This window comes from Canis lupus, chromosome 31 (genome assembly GCF_003254725.2).
Source record: "Canis lupus dingo isolate Sandy chromosome 31, ASM325472v2, whole genome shotgun sequence".
In the NCBI taxonomy this organism is placed as follows: Eukaryota; Metazoa; Chordata; class Mammalia; order Carnivora; family Canidae; genus Canis; species Canis lupus.
Window position 1 is genome coordinate 24485571 of NC_064273.1, and position 21275 is coordinate 24506845.

Sequence of the window (21275 nt, forward strand, 5' to 3'; positions counted from 1 at the left end):
TATGCAAAGGCAATGATAATTTTTAGATTATAAGTACCTGGTCATTGACGAGCATCTTTTCAATTTCTTCCTCACCTAAGTTTTGTTGCATTATAAAACGTAAGCATTCAAAAAAAGCTGATATTACTGCTGAGCACTCCGAAAAGCTGGTTTTAATTCTCTCTGTTGACAGCCTAAGAAATAATAAAGAACTATGGCTTACTCTCACAAAAAAGAAAACAAGCAACTCAGAATCACCAAAATAAAGACATGGAAAAGGCATCATACCAAAAGAAGAGAATTTTTTTACAGTAAAATTCTTAAAACTAAAAACTAAGAACTTGAAAAAGTGTGAAAAAAAAGCATATTTTCAAATAAATACGTGTCAACAAAAGATAATACATATCTATTTTTTTTCAGGAAAAAATTCACCTGAAAATTTTCAAGAGAAAACAAAGATAATAATGTAGTAAAATATATTTGTAATCATTAATAAAATTGAGTATCTTTTATTAAGATCAACAAATACACTAAAAAATTTTTTTAAACTGTGATTTTAAACAGCTATCATATTTAAGTTTATGGAGTTCTAAGTACTTCAGTGGTTCATTTTTTCCCCTTTGGGCATTTGTATTTATCAGCATACCAAAAAATTATTCATTTAAAAAATGACTATTTCCATCTAAGGGCCTTACAATCAATATTCAGTGCACCTTCCATTGTGTACTACCACTGAAGCCTTGAAAGTATCAAAGAAAGAATTCCAATTGTATTCTCTGAAAACTTTAAAAGTGTTTAATAAGTAGCAAAACAATTTGGGGATAATTTAAATAAGACAATAATGAGTATGGCATTCTACCCATTTATGCAAATAAAAAAAATCTCTTTTGCTTTAAAGATCAAGAAATTTAGAATTCCTTACCCTGCAACTACAGAGGTGAGGAAATTTCTGAAGAAATCCAGCTTTGGATCTGTAATGGTCTGAGGCAGTTTGCTGATAAATGGCAAAAGATAAGGATATATGACAGTGGCCAGACCCCGACCACCTTCACGCACCACAGCTGACAGCTTTGGAAACACACTTTTTTTTGCATTTACATGAAGCCAACAGTCCTAACCAAAGAAAAGATTATAATAATAATTAGAGATCATAAAATACTTTTCCCTATTAAAAGATATATAAGCTCTCAAAAGTAAAAATCATGTATTCTACCTCAAGAGGCTAAAATCTCTCACCACCATTAAAAACTAAAATTTTAAGAAATTTATTACATATAGTAACCATATACTCCACATGCTCAGGACATCACTGATCAGAAATAATTATTTAACTTATTAAAATTATTAACCTCTATAAAAGCTACATAATAAAACAGCTAAATATATTTAATATTAAATATAAGATTCAGATATACTGACTTCACTATATCACATAAAGAATAATTGATACTGGCTAAACTGAAAGAAAAATAAAAACTCTCTGCCGTTTTATAGTCAGTTTAAGATTAGGCCAAGTTTTGGATTAAGTATTTTATTTCTAAATTTTATTTCTAAGAAAGCATTTTTTTCCAGTAAGTTTTAGATATTATAATCTGATAGGCTCTTTCTCATATCTTATCTAAGGATTCTAAGATACAAACTTAGAAAACAAGTATTCCCAGATGTACTAAATGTACCTTTCTTACACACCTCAATAGTTGTAAGTGTATAAAGTACAGCTTCCCAGAGAGCTGGGCATACAATGGGGTCACTGTCATCAATGCTAAGTAGAACAGACGGGCTCACTTTGGATGCTTCATCTTTCATCAACTGTGGAATACGCTGGCACAAAGCAGAAACTAACTCAAAATAAGCTGAGCGGATCTAAAACAAAAAATAAAAAGGTAGATTAAATTAAAGCTTCACAGAGCTATGAGAAGATTTTTTTATTCAATAGCTGACAGACTATTCATACTAACCCTCCCATTAATAAAAACTAAAAGGGCTAGAAAAAAATTTTTTAAATCTTCTGTAAAGTATCAGTGGCTGAAAGGACATTAGGAATTGCCACATAAAAGTGAAGGCAGAAAGAATTCACTATTTCTTTGGCTGAAGCAAATGTAAGTCCTCTCTAGCTGGCGGAGTCCTTCAGCAGGGGTCGCAAATTATTCCTATTAATGCACTAGGCTACTAAGCTGCACAAAGTTAAATAGAGCCAAACAAACAAAAACTAAGAAACCATGATCCACTATCAGCAGAAACAAAAGATGACACAGAGATCTGAGACTTTAAAATCTTAGAATTATCAGTTACAAATTCCTTATCAACAATTCTTACTATATTTAAAGAAACAGAAGTTTAAAGAAATCTGAAAGGAAAAGGATCTCAGAAAAAGTACAGCAGATGTGAAAAAGAATGAAGCACAATTCCTAAACTAAATAGAAAGACAGATAACATGACAGATTAGAAGCTAATTCATAGTTTAAAAACAGATCATGAGACAAACAGTGTATGTTCTCATTTATTTGGGGAATATAAATAATAGTGAAAGGGAATATAAGGGAAGGGAGAAGAAATGTGTGGGAAATATCAGAAAGGGAGACAGAACATAAAGACTCCTAACTCTGGGAAACGAACTAAGGGTGGTGGAAGGGGAGGAGGGCGGGGGGTGGGCGTGAATGGGTGACGGGCACTGAGGGGGGCACTTGACGGGATGAGCACTGAGTGTTATTCTGTATGTTGGTAAATTGAACACCAATAAAAAATAAATTTATTTAAAAAATCTTGTTACAAAAAAAAAAAAAAAAAGACTCCATTATCAGCAGATCACCACAAAAAGAAATCCAAGGTCACGTTCTACATTAAGGCAGATGATCCCAGATGGAAGGCAAAAGATGGAATAAAGAGCAAACAAAGCAACAAATATTTACGTAAATCTAAATGGCTGAGTGAAGTAAGTCAGTCGGAGAAGGACAAACATTATATGTTCTCATTCATTTGGGGAATATAAATAATAGTGAAAGGGAATATAAGGGAAGGGAGAAGAAATGTGTGGGAAATATCAGGAAGGGAGACAGAACATAAAGACTCCTAACTCTGGGAAACGAACTAAGGGTGGTGGAAGGGGAGGAGGGCGGGGGGTGGGCGTGAATGGGTGACGGGCACTGAGGGGGGCACTTGACGGGATGAGCACTGAGTGTTATTCTGTATGTTGGTAAATTGAACACCAATAAAAAATAAATTTATTTAAAAAAATCTTGTTACAAAAAAAAAAAAAAAAAGACTCCATTATCAGCAGATCACCACAAAAAGAAATCCAAGGTCACGTTCTACATTAAGGCAGATGATCCCAGATGGAAGGCAAAAGATGGAATAAAGAGCAAACAAAGCAACAAATATTTACGTAAATCTAAATGGCTGAGTGAAGTAAGTCAGTCGGAGAAGGACAAACATTATATGTTCTCATTCATTTGGGGAATATAAATAATAGTGAAAGGGAATATAAGGGAAGGGAGAAGAAATGTGTGGGAAATATCAGAAAGGGAGACAGAATGTAAAGACTGCTAACTCTGGGAAACGAACTAGGGGTGGTAGAAGGGGAGGAGGGCGGGGGGTGGGAGTGAATGGGTGACGGGCACTGGGGGTTATTCTGTATGTTAGTAAATTGAACACCAATAAAAAATAAATTAAAAAAAAAAGAAAAAAAAAGAAAATGAATAATTTGAATATGTAAAAAAAAAGAAATCTAAATGAAGATTGGAAGTATAATAATATTTTCTGGGATTAAAAAAATGCACATACATATATATTTAACCCCATAAAGTACTTTATTTCTGCATGTTTTATATAAAATATTACCAAATTAACGTTAGCAGTATATTTAAAAGGATAAACAGACAGCATGACTATGTTTATCTCTTAAATGCTAGGTTGGAAAATTATATGATCATTTAAACATGTCAGAAAAAGCAATCAAGAAAATTTCATCATTAATTTATGACAGAAATACTCAGCCAACTAAGAATAAAAAGTAAATTTTAAATCGTATGAAATCTACAGCAAACATCATACTCAAAATAATAAGAGTTTAAAAATATTTTATTAAGGTCAGGAATAAGAAAAGGATGCCAGCTACTACCACATCTACTCAACATGGTACTAGAGGACCTAATTAATACAAAGAGACAAGAGAAAAAAAAGAATTGGAAAGTAACCTAAATAAGTAACTATAATCATAGCAAAATAACTGGCTATAAAAATAAAATATTCAAAACATCTAAACACTGACTATAGAACTAACAAGAGTTTGGTAGAGTTGCTGAATATAAAATTAGCATACAAGAGTATAGAATGCCTATGTTGGTAGAAACAAAATAAAAAATATAATCAAAAATATAATAAAAAACAAAACCCATTTCACAATAGCAACAAAAACTATAGATACATTCAGGATGGAACACATTATAAAATATTATTTTAGGATGAAAAAGGCCTCACAAAGCCTAAAAGAACAAAGTTAGAGCGTTCCCAAATTTATTATAAAACAATAATAATCAAGAAAGTGTGGTATTGGTGTAAGGATAAACATAACATATAAATAAATTAAACAGCATACAGTCTAAAATTAAAATCCATGATATATGTTCAACTGAATTTGACAAAGCTGCCAGAGTAAGGAAAAGACAGTCTTTCAACTTTCAGGATACTTCTGTGAAAAAAATTAATTTGAGGTGCCTGGGTAAGCCTCACTTGGTTAAGCCTCTGCCTTCAGCTCACATCATGATCCCAGGGTCCTAGGATCGAGCCTCGCATCAGGCTCCCTGCTTAGTGGGGAGTCTGCTTCTCTCTCTTCCCCTTTCCCCCACGCTCTCACTCTCTCTCGAATAAACAAAATCTTTTTTAAAAAATTAATTTGACGCTCACAAAAATTAACACTCACAAAAATGAACCCAAAGTAGGGGCTCCTGGGTGGCTAAGCAGCTAAGTGTGTGCCTTCGGCACAGGTCATGATCCCAGAGTCCTGGGAGAGTCCCCAGAGAGAGCCCACTTCTCCTTCTGCCTCTGCCCCTCTCTGTCTCTCATGAATAAACAAATAAAATATTTATAAATAAATAAACGAACCTAAACTATAAAACTTCTAGAATAGCGAAAATCTCTGCAACCCTCAGGTAGGCAAAGATTTTAGATAAGAAATCAAAAGCAAGTATGGTAAAAAAAAAAAAATTTGATAAATTGTACTTCATAAAGATTAAAATCCTACTCTCTAAAAACCATTAACAAAATGAAAAGTTAAGCCACAAACTGGAAGAAAACACTCACGATTCTTTATCTGACAAAATGTATGTATCCACAATAAATAAAGCACATTTCCAACTCAAAAACCAAAAACTCAATTTTAAAATGGTCAAAAGAGGGGCACCTGGCTAGCTCAGTCAGTACAGTATGAACTCCTGATTTCAGGGTTGTGAGTTTAAGCCCCATGTTGGGCATGGAGCCTACTTAAATGTTTTTAAATAAAAATTAAAAATGAGGTGCCTTGGTGACTCAGTTGGTTAAGCAGCCAACTCTTGACTTTGGCTCAGGTCATGATCTGAAGATTGTGAGACTGAGCTCCACATAAGACTCCACGCTGGGCACAGAGCCTGTTTGGGATTCTTTCCCTCTCTTTGCCCCTCCTCACTCCACCTGGCTTGCATGTATACTCCTTCTCTAAAAACAAAAAACCAAAAAACAGCCAAGTTCAAACTTCAGAAATAAAAATTAAAAAGTGAGAAAAAGCCTTCAACAGACATCTCAAAAAAAGTATACAAATGGCCAACAAGCACATTAAAAGATGCCCAACATCATCGGCCATCAGGGAAATACAAATTAAAATCACAATGGAAAATCTCTACCCCAGAGGTCAGTAAACGTTTTCTTTAAAGAGCCATACGGTAAATAGTTCAGGTTTTGCAAGCCCATATAGTGTCCCTCCCCACTACTTAGCTCTGCTTTATTAGGATGAAAGCAGCCACAGACAACACAAAACACTATTTACAAAAACAGATGTGCCAGATTTTGACACATGAGCTATATATATCGTTTGCGGATCCCTGATCCCACATCTGTGAGGATGACTTAAATTAAAACAACCAACAATACTGAAGTGAGGATATGAAGCAACTAAAAATTCATACACTACTGACAGAAGTGCAAAATAGTACAACCGCTTTGGTCAATGGTCTGGTAGCTTCTTAGAAATTTAACATATACTAACCCTATCAACCATCAATTTCTTTCCTTGCCCAAGAAAAATGAAACCCATGTCCATGCAAAGACTACATGAAACTTAGCAATAAAAAGGAATGGACTACTGATATATGCAACAACGACGAACAGATCTTAAAAACATTATACTAAGCAAAAGAAGCCAGATACAGAGTTATGTTTGGCTCCATTTATATGAAAACCCACAAAGACTAATTTGTAATGACAGAAAGCAGATCACTGGTTGCCTAGAGTTGGGAGGATGACATAAGGAACCCATTTTTGGGTGATAAATCTTGATTGTAGTGGTTACATGGATATGTACATGTAGATGGGTATATACATTTGTCAAAACTTACCAAACTCTATGCCTAAAATGGCTAAATTTTATTGTGAAAAACTTTTTTTACAATAAAGTTGGTTGAAAATTATCCTAGGAGGGGCGCCTGGGTAGCTCAGTGGGTTGAGGGTCAAACCACAGATTGCAGCTCAGGTCATGATACCAGAATCATGAGACTGAGCCCTGAGGGAGGCTCCACACTCATCGTGGCGTCTGCTTGAGATTCTCTGTGTCCCTCTCCCTTTGTTCATCCCCCAACTCTCGCTTGCTCCATTTTTCTCATAAATAAATAAATAAATCTTTTAAAAATTATTGTAAGATATTTTTTAAATACCTGAATAAATTGAGATACTCATCACAAAGACAAGCGAGACTGGAAGCCTCCTCAAATCATTCACTGTAACCCCAATCAATACTGCAGTTAGATTTTTTTCAGAAATTCAATAAATTTACTGAAATTTATATAGAAGAATGAAGAGTTATTTTTGTTTTTGTTTAAGTAACCCCTACTCCCAACATGGGGCTCAAACTTGTGACCCTGAGATCAAGAGTCACATGCTGTACCAACTGAGCCAGCCAGGTGCCCCAAAAGAATAAAGTTCTAAAACAACTTGGTCAATCTTGAAGATGAGGACAAAAAAAGTTAACTCACCTGACCACTTATTAAGACATATCATGATGTTATGTTAACATGTCGTATTAAAATGGAATGGATGCAAACTTCTGGTACTGGCATAAGAAGGAACAAAAACTAATGGGCCAGAAGAGAGAGTTTAGAGATAAACTTAAGACTATGTAGAAATTTAATGTACCATAATGGCAGGACCACGAATCAATAGGGAAAGAATTAATAGTTTACGGGTAATGTTAGGAAAACTTGCTCACTATACATGAAGAAAAAGGTAACTAGATCTCTACTTAACATTTTAAAAGGTGGATTATTGATAGACTTCATATGAGAAGCAGAACTGTTAAGAAAGATATAACAATTAAAAATATGGAATATTTTTATGGCTTAAAAGTAGGAAAGGCCTTCATGCGGCAAAATCAGTGACTCTGATTACATGAAAATTACAATTTCTTTCTAAAGAGGACATTAGGAAAGGTGATAGAATGGGATATTATTTGCAATGCCTAAAACCAACAAAAGTTCGAGTATTTAGGATATACAAAGAACTCTTGTAAAATTAGAAAAATAAATTCAAAAGAAAGAAAGGAGAAAGATATAAACAAGTAGTTTACAGAAAAAACACAAAAATTTAAAAAGCTTATGTACAAATGTAGACATGCTGAAAGTCACTAGTTAGCAGAGTAATTAAAGAGAACTATCATTTTGAACTCCTGTTAGACTGATAAAAATTAAGAGACTGAATGGTGCTTAGTCCTGATTAGAATATAGGGATCTAGGGCTCATTATGCAATGATAGTTGAGTCTAGAGTAATGTTCAGGTGAATAATCTGGCACCACTCAAAATATTAAGTATGCAGGGACGCCTAGGTGGCTCAGGGTTGAGCGTCTGCCTTTGGCTCAGGGCGTGATCCTGATCTTCGGATCAAGTCCAAATTGGGCTCCCTGCAGGAAGCCTGCTTCTCCCTCTGCCTATGTCTCTGCCTCTCCTTCTGTGTCTCTCATGAATAAATAAATAGAATCTTTAAAAAAAAAATTAAGTATGCATATACTCTTTGATCTGGCAATTCAGAAGTTAAGAGAATTTCAAAAAAAAATAAATCCTTGCAGATTTAAAAGCACATGAATGAAGATGTTCCCTGCTGCTCTGTGGGGGCACGGAGTTAGAGGCATCAGGACATCTCTCACTGAGAAAATGCAGGGGGGTAAAATGGAAAGGATGCAAATTCCTGAATACTACATAGCAGTATTCAGAACATGATAGATTTAAAGTATTTTAGTACTTTATGGTTTTTTTTTTTTTTGGAGAGAGAGAATCTTCAGCAGGCTCCATGCTTAGAGTGGGGTCTGATGCAGGGCTCAATCTCACGACCCTGAGAGGATGACCTGAGCCAAAATCAAGAGTTAAAGAAACTTAACTAACTGAGCCACCCAGTACTTAAAAAGAACTAAGTAAAAAAATAAATGGAATAAAATATAACACAATACCATTTATGTGAAATAAAAATACATGCAAAAAGGCTATGATGTGCCTAACAGGGAAAATACTTGTTAGGTAAGCTTCATTCAGGCATGACTTCTAGTGCTATTGGCTATGAGTTTGATGTTAATGAATCAACAATATATATTAAGATGTCTTTAAACAAACACACAGAAAACAAGGTTATATTTTGACCAAGTGGCAAAAATGTTGTGACCAGAGACTTGCAGGGCACCTAACCCTTTAAGAGCAACACTTCAGTATTCACTAGTTGAATGTTCATGCGCTCCTCATAAAACCTAATTACCATGAGTAACAAGAATCAACTATTTACATATAAAAGGACATATACTAAGCATATTTAGAATGGTTAAGTGGAGGATAGAGAGTGAGACAGAGACAAAAGAGAAAAAAATGCACTAAGTTAGAAGAGCCTCAAACACACCAACAATTTTAAAGTACCATGAACAGAGGAGTGTGATAATACAACTCTGAATCTGAGGTCTAAATAACTAAACAAAAAAGTGAAAATACAGTAACATTGCAGTAAAAGAGGAATTCAGTCTAACCACAAAGATGTGTTCATAGAGTTTTAAGCATAAAGTATAAATATAAACTAATATCACAGTGGGAAAAAAGGAATCACAGAATGTTTACAATAGAAGATTAAGATACCTGAGGTATACTGTGTTTTCCATACTTCCAAAACTTATTCTGTGATAAAAGAGACTTAAATTTCTCCTCCAGAGAATCAAGCTCATTTTCAGGTAAGAGGCAAAGCAATTTTTTTAATGCCAATAAGGAACAAGTTACAACACGATAGAATTTAGCTTCTCTTTCTTCCTCTGGAACCGTTCTTGATGTGGAAAGAAAAGAAATATACATAAGGATTGAGAATAAGCCAAAGGAGATCATTGTCACTTCTATGTTAAGTGGTTTATCATTAAATATCTACTGAAGTTGCTTTATTTCTACATTCTATTCTCCCTGTGCCAACCCTCCTCCCTTAAAATATAAAACACACAAAATTTTAATCATGTATTTCTCAACAAGTACAAAGTAAAAGTAAATGAAAAGCTGTGGGTTGAGAAAAGTGTGCAAATAAACTGCTCTCAGCAGCAAGATGATTCTAGGGAAGGGATATCAGTGCATCTAAGATTACTTTCCATTATGAACTTCTAACAGTTTGATTAACACATAAAAATAAATGGGACATTTTACTTCTCTTTCAACAGAGTAGTACTATTCATACTATTCATAGTTCCTTATTATTTCAACCAGACCTTAATATGCCTCCTGCTAGGATTCTCAAAAGGTAAATATGGGGAAAAATACCTCTTTGTCGAAGAACCGAAGGTGTAACTTCCAGATAATTCAAATTAAATAGCAGGACAACTTGTAAGTAAAAGCATTTAAAATGGCACCTGGCATATAGTATTATATCAAGTATTTTTATCTCTACTTTCACAATCTCTTTTTTTAAAAATATGGTCTTGAAATTATCATCTCATTACCTTTGAGCAAAACAAATCCTTAATATGAGTTACATAGACAGATGACTTACTGTGGGTCACTGAGTGTATCAGGTGTTTCTTTTATAAGATGATCCTGCAGTACCTATAGGGGGGAGAAAATCCCATAGTGTTGAGATTTTATTGAATTGTCAATGGTGAACAGAGCATAAGCCTTATCTTATCTAAAAGTTTCTACCCCTTCCCAAAAGAGTAGCAAAATTAAAGCAGCAAAACTAGAAGGTTTGAACTGTAAAGTTCAATTGGTAACAATTTTTCTTTCCCTATCAATCCCCAAGGTTGACTGCTTTTGCAGTTAGAAAGAGAGGGTACTTCTTCTGAACATCTTCAGTACCTTCAAGAAGAGTTTTCCCTTAAATACTCCTGGTCTCTCGCTCCTCTATCCCTCTTGTACACAACAGTGAAGTAGAATCACCGATGAGTTTTAAGTTTGGGAGAGAAGTTAGGCTGTTTTCCCCTCTGAGAGCCTCCCTGCCCATAACAGGACAACACATATTGTGTGTGCTCTGCTTCATCAAGGAGGAAAGTTTAAGGCTCCATTCAAAGTGAGTAAGCCTGCCTACTACCAGGGCGCAGTACTAGGGAACCTACTGTTCTAGTACTGCTTTTATCAGCAGTAACAATAGTTATCATTTATTTAGCTTTTCCACAAGCCAGGTATTGATTTGAGCACACTTCATCCATTAAGTTAATCCTCACAACTACTCAATGAAGTACAAGTTAATTTCCACTTTAATAAATGAAGAAATGGAGGCACAGAAACTTGCCCAAGGTCACACGAATAACTAATGGCACAGTTGGGGCTAGAACCCAATGTTACGACTCAGAGCCCATGTTCTTATAGACAGTATGACATAATGTTTATAAATCTCACATTTTGGTCTTCATTTGCCTAACTCCTCTCTAAAAAATTGGTTTTGAACTTGGGAAAGTTCAAACCCATTATCTATAAGAACTGTGACATAACTAAGTAAAGGGGAAATAATAGAGGAAAAATCCACATATTCAATGATCAATTATCCATCCATAACAAAACCAAGAACAAAAAAACCAATATAATACTATATAATACTATAATACTATATGCAAAACTATAGACAGCCAAATTAGTTGTCTCAAACTCCATCTTCTAAAACTCTTAGTATCATAACTCATCATACTTCATTCTCACAATACTTAAATAAACCAATGATTCTTGGATTAGACAACTCCCTTTGAGAATATGATTAAAGCTACAAACCCTGTCCCTAGAAAAACAAACTTGGTAAAACTGAAAAATAAAGAATGGGAGAATCAAGAACTCAAATGGGGAACTAGAATGCACGTATGTGTGTAGGAGAGATGTTAGGTGCAAAGATGAGACAGGTAAGCTGGGACCAGACCATGCAGAGTCCTGTAGGCCAGGATAAGAAATCTGGACTTGTGAGTATAATGGGAAGCCACAGGAAGGCTGGATAATTGAAAGGAGAGAGGATGTTTAAGAAAATATTGTACACAGGGTGTTATGGAAACACAGGTGTACTAAATAAAGGAATGAATGTCTTTGAATTTCTATGAATTTCTAAAAATCCATGAATTCTAAAAATCTTCAATTCCTCTCTTCTCTCACAGTCCATCTACTTTGATTTCTTGAGAGAATACTAATAAGCTTGGTTGTCTGGTTTTTCCAGCCCATATATTAGGAATAACAGAAATGAAGAAGGACAATATAAGACACAAATTGAAAGCCACAAAAAAAAAATTATGGCTGATACCAGTCTCGCAGAAGTGCTGGCCATGTGTTGGAGAGACCTTTATATCATTAAGAGGAATATAAATTTATATCGCCTTTTGAAGGGCAATTTATCAGTATCCATGAAAATTTTAAATGTTCCTATCCTTTGACCCAACATATGCTTACTAGAAATTCTATTATCACTCCCACAGGGTCTGAGGAGATCTGTTCAAGAATGTTTACTGAAGCAGTATTTGTTATAATAAAAAACAGAGGGAAAATCTCAGATGCATATTAATATAAAAGGAGTTATATAAACTGTTGTACATCTATATCATAAAGCCAACAAAAAGAATGAAGTTTATCTGTATACATGTATCAATATGGAAATATGGGGAAAGTAAATTTAGATTTTTTAGATGTATTCTTTTTTCAGATCATGTAACATAAAGCATAAACTTAAATCTTTTTGGTACTATGACTAAAAGTTATAAATTAAGGACGAAAAATTTAAATAACTTAGAAAAATTCAATCTAAAATGTTAATTATGGGGCAGCCCAGGTGGCTCAGCGGTTTGGTGCCACCTTCAGCCCAGGGTCTGATCCTGGAGACCTGGGATCGAGTCCCATGTCAGGCTCCCTGCATGGAGCCTGCTTCTCCCTCTGCTTGTATCGCTGCCTCTCTCTGTGTCTCTCATGAATAAATAAAAATCTTTAAAAATAATAATAATAAAATAAAATATTATGTTTAAAAATCAAAACCAGAAAAAAAAAAAAATCAAAACCAGTCAGTTTTATTAAATACCATTTTTAAAAACTGTCTTCCATTAGGAATATTTCACTTAGCTATTCCTTCACAATACCATGTAAAAGAGCTATCATTATAATAAGCCTCATGTTCCCTAAATACTTGTGGGGAAAAAAAAGAGGACAGTTCCAAGAACTTACACTTGTAATTTCATCCTTACAAAATGCTATGGCTTCAGGTTGCTTGCTTGGCGGAAAAGCTGCTTCAAAGGCATCTTTTGCTGCAGATGCAGCTGGTGTGTAAGTATCACACTGAGCCATTAGCCAATAGCCCATTAAACTTTTTAAATAAGGAGCCAAGTGTTTCTTCACTTTAAGAATAAGTTTTTCAAAAGCCTGCTGTGTGGCTTCTCGAACCCGGCGATCATGATCCTATTGAAAATATAAAATGATTTAAAATAGCTCTACCCCATAAGAATAAAAATACAGACATTTCTGAATATGCTATGATGACCCATTAATAAGAATCCACCGATATGCAGAGCTAAACTAAAATTAGTAAATTCAAAAATTGTGAAAAAGTTCATTTTTTCTTTTTCCCTTCTTGCAATGAGATAAAAACTCTTCAAGATAGACTCAAGGTCAGGCCTTGAATATTGGGCAATTCACTCTCATTCTTCCGCAGTAAATATCCAAAGAAATTAAACTGTTCAATTTTACTCTAACTAGAAAGTATCTAGGTAATTCTCCAGTAATTACCTGATTTCTGAAAAAAGATTCTCAATATACCTTAAAAACATGATTCAATCTGCATAACAATACTGACATAACATTTTATCATCCTCACCAAAAGCAATCATATAAATTTAATAGTCCTCATGACTTCAAAAACTGTACAAAAACAAACTACTACAAGTTTTTAATACTTACAAGTGAAATTTTGCAGAAAATTCTTGGCCAGTATGGAAGAACTCCTTTTACAATTTCTGTGTCTCTCTCTGTACACATGGTTCCGAATTCCTGCATAGCCTAAAAATAAATTAGTGATATTACTAAGAATCAACAGTCACACTATTGGCTATTGATTATATTTATCCTGTTCTAAAAGCTTAGCCTATTTCACGTAAAGGGAGAATACGCTGCTTCTGTTTATGCCTTACGGGACTAACCTGAAAAGTTCCATCACAGCATACTATAATAGAAACTTTTCTGTTTTTTAAAAAAATAAAACGTATACAAAAATAAAATAAAGTGTGTACAAACAAAATATTCAATTTAATATTATAGGGTCAAAATTACATTCCCTAATGGGAAAAACTGTAGTCAGAATTCCAAAGTGGTTCAAATAAGTGCAGAACAATAAACTAATTTATAAGCCAGAAAAGATAAGACTAAGCTTAAGTCTATATATCAGAAAAAAGTACAATAGTAAAAGAACTTATTAGTGATAAATGATTGCTTATTTTTCTTTTTTTTTTATGATTGCTTATTTTTCTTTACATAAAATATACTAATGACATTTCGCTCTAACAAAAGGATTTTCTTGATCATTTTTACAGAAAACATAAAACTTGCTTTTAATTTTGTGGTGACATCTTTCTTGGAAAGTTTCCGCAGCACCATTCGGAAATCAGAATCTACAAGACTGTCAATTTCTTCAGCTCCTTGAATAGCAGGAACATAGCCTAAGTCACTCTGAGATGTTCCAAAACCAATAAATCCAGGAACTGTTCCCTGTTCTTTGGCAAGCAGTTCTGCAGCTCGGCCACTGTTTGAAGGCTGATAAGAAAGTTGGGGGGGAAAAAGTCAGAAAGAGTTCAAAATTTAACTTTGACTTGTCTTTGACAATTCTGAGGAACAAGCTTTTATTTGAGAACTTTTTATTTTCCAGCCTAAGATTTCACCTACTGAAACGTTCCCATCACAAAGAACCTATCAATAATGATCCTAGGAGTTATTTCCTGGTCTGCTAAACATCAGAACAATGTTTGTTAAATTGGATACAATCTATTAGCAGCTCATGATATCAACTTAATGGGTCATAACAGCCTTTCCAAAAAAAAAAAAAAAAAAACAAAACAGAATAAAACTTTAAAACTCAGAATGCATCACATATGGTAAGAATAAGTACTATTTTGGGATGCCTGGGTAGTTTTGTGGTTGAGCGTCTCTGCCTTCAGCTCAGGGGGTGTGATCCTGGGGTCCTGGGATAGAGTCCTGCATTGGATTCATTACAAAGAGTCTGCTTCTCTCTCTGCCTATGTCTCTGCCCCTCTCTCTGTGTCTCTCATGAATAAATAAATTCTTAAAAAAAAAAAGTACTATTTTATAAAATTTTTATTTCCAAATTTATATAAAGAGTATAAGAGTATAAAGAGTATATGATATAGGGATCCCTGGGTGGCACAGTGGTTTAGCGCCTGCCTTTGGCCCAGGGCGCGATCCTGGAGACCTAGGATCGAATCCCATGTCGGGCTCCTGGTGCATGGAGCCTGCTTCTCCCTCTGCCTATGTCTCTGCCTCTCTCTCTCTCTCTGTGACTATCATAAATAAATAAAAATTAAAAAAAAAAAAGAGTATATGATATAAAATTAATTCATACATGAATTACATCTTTTCATTCAACCATTCAACAAGTATTTATTAAACCACCACCATGGTACAAGTCTAATAATAGCTCTTTCTAAAACTAAGAGTTCCTTTAGGACAGACACACTTATTTCCACATATCCAAAATTATCTTAACTTCTTTCAGCTCTAATGATAGACATTACTCTGGACATAAAGTCAATACAGTGGTCAGGATAGAAGATACACTCTTTTGAACCAAGGTCAGTAGTATGTTAGATGGATACTCAATATAGTAGCTTCCTAGTGCAAAAAGTTAAGGGGTTGGTTGTGGAAAAAAAAAATTAAACTATTGAAAGAAAGTTAACACACTCATTGCCATCTAACAGAAAAATACCTCTGGGACGCCTGGGTTGCTGTCAGTTAAACCTCTGACTGTTGGTTTTGGCCTACATCATGATCTCAGAGTTATAAGATCAAGCCCTATGTGGGACTCCACATCTAGTTCCGGGTCTGCTTGAGAGTCTCTCTCTCCCTCCGCCCTTCCCCCTGCTCCTGAGCCCTCTCTCTCTAAAGCAAATAAATAAAATCTTAAAAAAAAAAAAAAGCCTTACTTCAATGTCCAAGATGACATTACTAACCCTTTAAAAATAAGCTAATTAATTAATTCACCTGTTTCTGATTTCTTTCTAAGAGTGGTTGAAAGGGTTTCCCAAATGTGTGATTAAATTTGCTCCTATCTAGCAAAACTGTGTTTGGGAAACTATTTTGTCAAGAACTAATTTGTATGAAATGAAAATGATAACCTGAATTACATTTTTTTCCCAAAACAGTAGCATTTAAGACTAATTTCAAAAAAGGTTCTCTATTTTGGAACTGTATTAAAATGAACTAACATTATTCAGTTCACCCTTTTCAATACTGGTACATGAATTAACAGCTACAAAGGAAGTTAGTGAATTGTAATGCAATTCACTGAAAACTAAATATGATGACATTAGGACGTCAGAATTTTATCTATAACATCGTTTATAAACTTTTATTATAAAACAGAATGAAATAGTATAAAAAATTAATTAATGCTAAAAGCTAAAGGAGCCAAGGGGCACTTGGGTAGCTCAGTCAGTCAAGCATCCCTCCATGCTGGGCATGGAGTGTTAAAAAAAATAAAAAAATAAAAAAAAGCTAAAGGAGTCAAGGCTGAATTCTGAACTGACCTGAAATAGCAGACTGATGGTGATAATTACATGTAGAAGAAAAAGTATCCGATTTCCAACTTCTATTTTAAAATAACAAATTATTTTATACTAACTGTATCCTTTATTCAATGTCTACTCTTAGTTTAAAATACAGTTACTGTTTCTTAGTATTTCCTCTACTGTATGTTAAATGCTTATACCCACAGTTCAAAAATTAAGGACCTTGATTCTATCTGGCAGCTAATTTTCTTATGCTACTACTTCATTCTTTTGTGCCTGTTTTCTAGAGGTATTAAAGGTGGAAATCCTGAATTTACAGTTTAAAGATCAAACTCAGGAAGACTTGCAAGATCCTTCCCCACCTGGTCTTAGCTTTTCCCAGGTTTATCTCCTGACACTTTTCTTTCCTTGTCACATCTCCTACTCTCCTCTCCCATTTTGCTACCACCATTTATGTTCTAGTCCCAAAGTGAATTCACAGTTCTCTGAATATGTTGTCTTTCAATATCTGATCTTTGTGTAATCTTTTCTCTCCACCCAAAAACCTTTTCTTCCTGTTCATTTGCCTGACAAACTCCTATTCATCCTTCTAAACACACAGTTATTTTCAATGCTTGGCTCCCTCAGGTCAGTTACCATCTTTTTCTGTTCCTCCATTTCCTTTCTACTCATACCTATATCATAATTCTTAAATATATTATAATCATTTGCTTACTTACATATCTATCATTACACTAACAGTTCGAGAATAAGAAACATCTCTTTGAACACATGGCATTCAGTATTCAAAGTCTTACATTGAATGAAAGACTGCCACGCTGAAGTTCAAATCTCAACAATGAAATTTCCTGGCTACATGAGCTTAGGTAAATTAATTTCTCTAAGCCTCAGTACCATCATCTTTAAAATGAGAAAAAGGTAACTAAGCCATTACTTGGGTTGTCAAAATTAAAGGTAAAATTTTAAACCATTGAAACTGATTCAAGCAAGAATCATCAAACGATGCTAAAACCATTAGGTAAAAGTTTGTGAAAGAGCAAATTATTTCCAGTCTCAAATACCACTCCCCATGTTATCTGTTAATAGCTGATAGAAAAAGACAACTTTACAAAGGACATCACCTTAACCAAGTGATTAAATAACACCAATAATGGGAGAAACATCATGTATATTCTGATGCATTGACAATGATACATCTATGAAGCATTTCTATCAAAAGCTGTGTAACCTCAATTTCTAACCATAAGGAACAATAGGACAATTCTCAATTAAGGAAAACAATTAGCCTAGACTTTTCCAAATTGTCCCTGTCATAAAACAAGTGCCCTCAAAAGAAAAACGAAAGAAAGAAAGAAAAAAAAGAAAGCAAGCAAGCAAGCCCCACTGGAAAACTACCGAGAGCTAAATGATTAAATGAATGGAATCACTCAATCCTTGATTGGATCTTAGGTGTTTTTAAACATGCTGTATCTAAAAATAAGTTAAAGAGAACCTTATTGAGATGACTACAGAAATCTAAATACATTGTTATATATTAGTAGTAGTAGTGTTATACTTAAGTTAAATTTTCTAGGATGTTTAACTGTTCATGATTATGAAGAAGAATGGCATTTGTTTAGAATATCACGTTGAAGTACTTAGGAGTTAAGTGTCATGATGTATGCACCTAATTCTCATATGGTTCAGCAAAATGCATATATTTAGATAAAGAAAACAAATGTGACCAAATATTAACAATTGATGAGTATCGGTTAAGAACATATGGCTTGTCAGTCTAATATTTTTGCAACTTTTACTCATATTTGAAATATTTTAAAAAATAAAACAAGAAAATCATTAAAAAAATTAAAATTAAATGAGAATGCAAGTAGAGTGCTTAACACAGTACCAGCACAAGGCGAGTTACTATTATTACTGTTGGTACTATCTGCTAATGACAGATTAAGCGACTAATCTAAGAAATCGTTATACTGGTTTCACTAGAATTTGACCAGAAGGGGAGAAAAATGCACTCCCATAAAACTGGACTGTGCCGTAACAAACCTGGTACCATAAAAATATACCATTATAACATCCCTAAATCACAGGTTTAATCCACTTTGGAGTCTTCTTTAAAGAAGTGTTTAGAGGGGGATCCCTGGTGGCTCAGTGGTTTAGCACCTGCCTTTGGCCCAGGGTGTGATCCTGGAGACCCAGGATGGAGTCCCGCGTCGGGCTCCCAGCATGGAGCCTGCTTCTCCCTCTGCCCGTGTTTCTACCTCTCTCTCTCTTTCTCTCTCTTGTCTCTTATGAATAAATAAATAAAATCTTAAAAAAAAAAAAAAAAGAAGTGTTTAGAGGCCCCTGGTGGCTCAGTCGGTTAAGCGTGTGCCTTTGGCTCCGGCCGTGACCTGGGGCTCCAGAATGGGGCCCAGCATTGTGGGCTCCCTGGCTCAGTGGGGAAGCCTGCTTCTCCCTGTCCTGCTGCTCCCCCTCTGTGGTCTCTCTCTCTCTCTCTCAAATAAATAAATAAAATAAAATGAAATAAACATGTATTTAGTGGGTTTCTACTATATGCTAGTCCTTGTTCTAGGCCCCTAGGACAACAACAGCTTTCATTAAAAAAAACAAAAACAAAACCAAAAACACCTGCCTTCGTAATACTCACATCCCAGGGAAGCAAGACCGCAAATGAAGGGAGACAGCAAATTACACGGCGTGTGAAAAAAATCCTGACGTGCACAGGAGTAAAACAAAGCAGGAAAGGAGCACAGGAAGCGGGAGGAGGGCTACAATTTAAAATAGGGCGGTCAAGACAGACCTTACTGGGGTGTCTACCTGGCAAAACTGGTAGCCACCTGAACAAAAGAGCGTCGGGGAGCCTGCCAGGCAAGGTCAAGGCTCCGTGAGCAGGTTAGGTCCGTGTGGCTGGACCGAGACAGCCAGGAGGAAGCTGAAGATGGTGCCAGCGACGGGAAGGGGCCGGAGCCTGACCACATGCCATGTACACACACCATCGTTAGGAGGGATCTGGCCTCTACCGCGAACAATCCTGGGGAGCCCCGGCAGGTTTCTGAGCAAAAGAGTGACATGATCCGAGATGTCCTGCACACCAGGATCACTGTAAGTGCTTTCTACCCAACTCCCTGGCTCCCCAGTCCCACCCACCACCACCTCCCCACCCCCACCCCCACCCAGCCCCGACCAGGTAACCTTCCAGTTGAAGCGGATACTGAACCATCTCTTAATGGAAACCGCGAGGTGTGTGCCCGGCTGCAGACAGCTCCGGCCGGGAACACCTCTCCTCTCACAAACCCCCCATCTGCTCAGACACGACCCAGCCCGTCCGCGGGGACGCACACACACAACAGAGAGGTCACACTCGACACGCACACACACGCCTCCCGGCAGCCGCGCTCCGCACGCCCTCGGGACGCGCGCGTGGTGCAGCCAGCCGCTGCGAGGCCGGAGCTCCCCGGTCGGCGAGGCCCTCCGCACTCACCCTCAGGTTCCCCTTGGTCCGCTGCTTGTTCTTCCCGCCCATGGTCGCGGTGTCAGCCGCACTCCCGGCCCGCAGCCCCGTCGTTGACACCGCCGGGCCACAACTTCCGGTCCCCGGCGCCGGAACAGGGCCGACGAGAGCGACTTCCGCGGCCCTCCCCTTCCGCCGCCCACCCCGCCCTCCCGCCGCCCCACTTCCGCTCCCGCCCCCCGCCGGGGCCTGCGCCAGCCGCCGCCGGAAACGTCACAGCTAGAGCCACGCCTTTCGGAGTGACGTCATCTGTGCCCAGTAGGAGGCCAAGTAGGAGCGCCGAGGCTTCAAACCCCGTCTTTCCCCGCGTTCCGGGAGTGCGGTCCGTTCCCCTCTTAGCGGGTAGGAGCTTTTTCACATAAGGGTAGCAGAAGAATGACGTGGCAGTGGAAACAGGAAATGTTTGACCTAAAGTGCAATCATGAGCATCACCTGGGAGTTTATTAGAAATGCAGAGGGGACCCTGGGTGGCACAGGTGGTTAAACCACTGGACTCTTGGTTTCAGCTCAGGCCCTGATCTGGGTCATGGAACTGAGCCCCGCCTCTGGCTCTGTGCTCGGCGGGGGTGGGGGGGGGGGGGATTCATATTCTCTCACCTTCTCCCTCTACCCCTCCCACTCCTTCTCTCTCAAGTAGGTAAATAAATCTTAAAAAAAAAAAAAAAAAAAAAAGCAGACTGTCAGGTCCATCTCAGGACTACTGAAGCAGGTTTTGCATTTTTTTAAAAGTAGGCTCCATGCCGAGCCTGGCTGGAGCTCAGCTAGGGGCCTGAACCTACGACCCTGCGATCAGGATCTGAGCTGAGATCAAGGGGGAAAGTTTAACTGACTGGGCTACCCAGGAGCCCCAGATTTCTGCAATTTTAACAAGATTCCCAGGTGGTGTTGAAATTTGAGATGCTCTAGGCGATATTCTCTAAATCCATCCATCCATCCTTCCTTCCTTCCTTCCTTCTTTTTCTTTTTCTTAAAAGACTTTATTTATTTGACAGAGCACAAGCAGGAGGTGCATCAGGCAGAGGGAGAAGCAGGCTCCCAGCTGAGCCAGGAGCCCAATACCGAACTCAACTCCAGGACCCTGGGATCATGACCTGAGCCAAAGGCAGACCCTTAACCAACTGAGCCACCCAGGCACCCAATCCCTCCTCCTCTTCATGTCAAAATGTTAAGGGTAGCTTTTAGAAAAGTCTAATAAAATCTGACATGTACAGATCTTGTACTAAGCGACTTTGATTCTCAATGACGCTAGAAAAACATAATCACACGTTGCTGGTTATTGTATTCTCATGTCCACACACTCACCCCTTTATACTCAACTTGATCATTCTAAAACTCTGCAAACTATTTCTCCT

The 21275-nt window shown here is 36.8% G+C and overlaps 1 protein-coding gene and 1 long non-coding RNA gene across 2 annotated transcripts in view; one reads left to right on the top strand and one right to left on the bottom strand.

The window, feature by feature from the left end:
• Positions 1-20057, bottom strand: part of LTN1 (listerin E3 ubiquitin protein ligase 1) — a 66020-nt gene extending 45963 nt beyond the window's left edge. The window contains exons 1-9 of the mRNA XM_025449646.3: positions 19894-20057; positions 14221-14424; positions 13576-13674; positions 12847-13077; positions 10217-10269; positions 9328-9508; positions 1669-1842; positions 902-1092; positions 38-173 (exon numbers count right to left, since the gene is read on the bottom strand). Of these exons, the coding sequence (XP_025305431.3) occupies positions 38-173; positions 902-1092; positions 1669-1842; positions 9328-9508; positions 10217-10269; positions 12847-13077; positions 13576-13674; positions 14221-14424; positions 19894-19935 (1311 nt within the window). The 5' untranslated portion in view covers positions 19936-20057. The remainder of the gene's footprint in view (positions 1-37; positions 174-901; positions 1093-1668; positions 1843-9327; positions 9509-10216; positions 10270-12846; positions 13078-13575; positions 13675-14220; positions 14425-19893) is intronic.
• Positions 20052-21133, top strand: LOC118353042 (uncharacterized). Its single transcript, XR_004811179.2, has 2 exons — positions 20052-20265; positions 20916-21133. It is a non-coding gene; the product is annotated as an uncharacterized LOC118353042 (long non-coding RNA).
• The last annotated feature ends 142 nt before the right edge of the window (positions 21134-21275 follow it).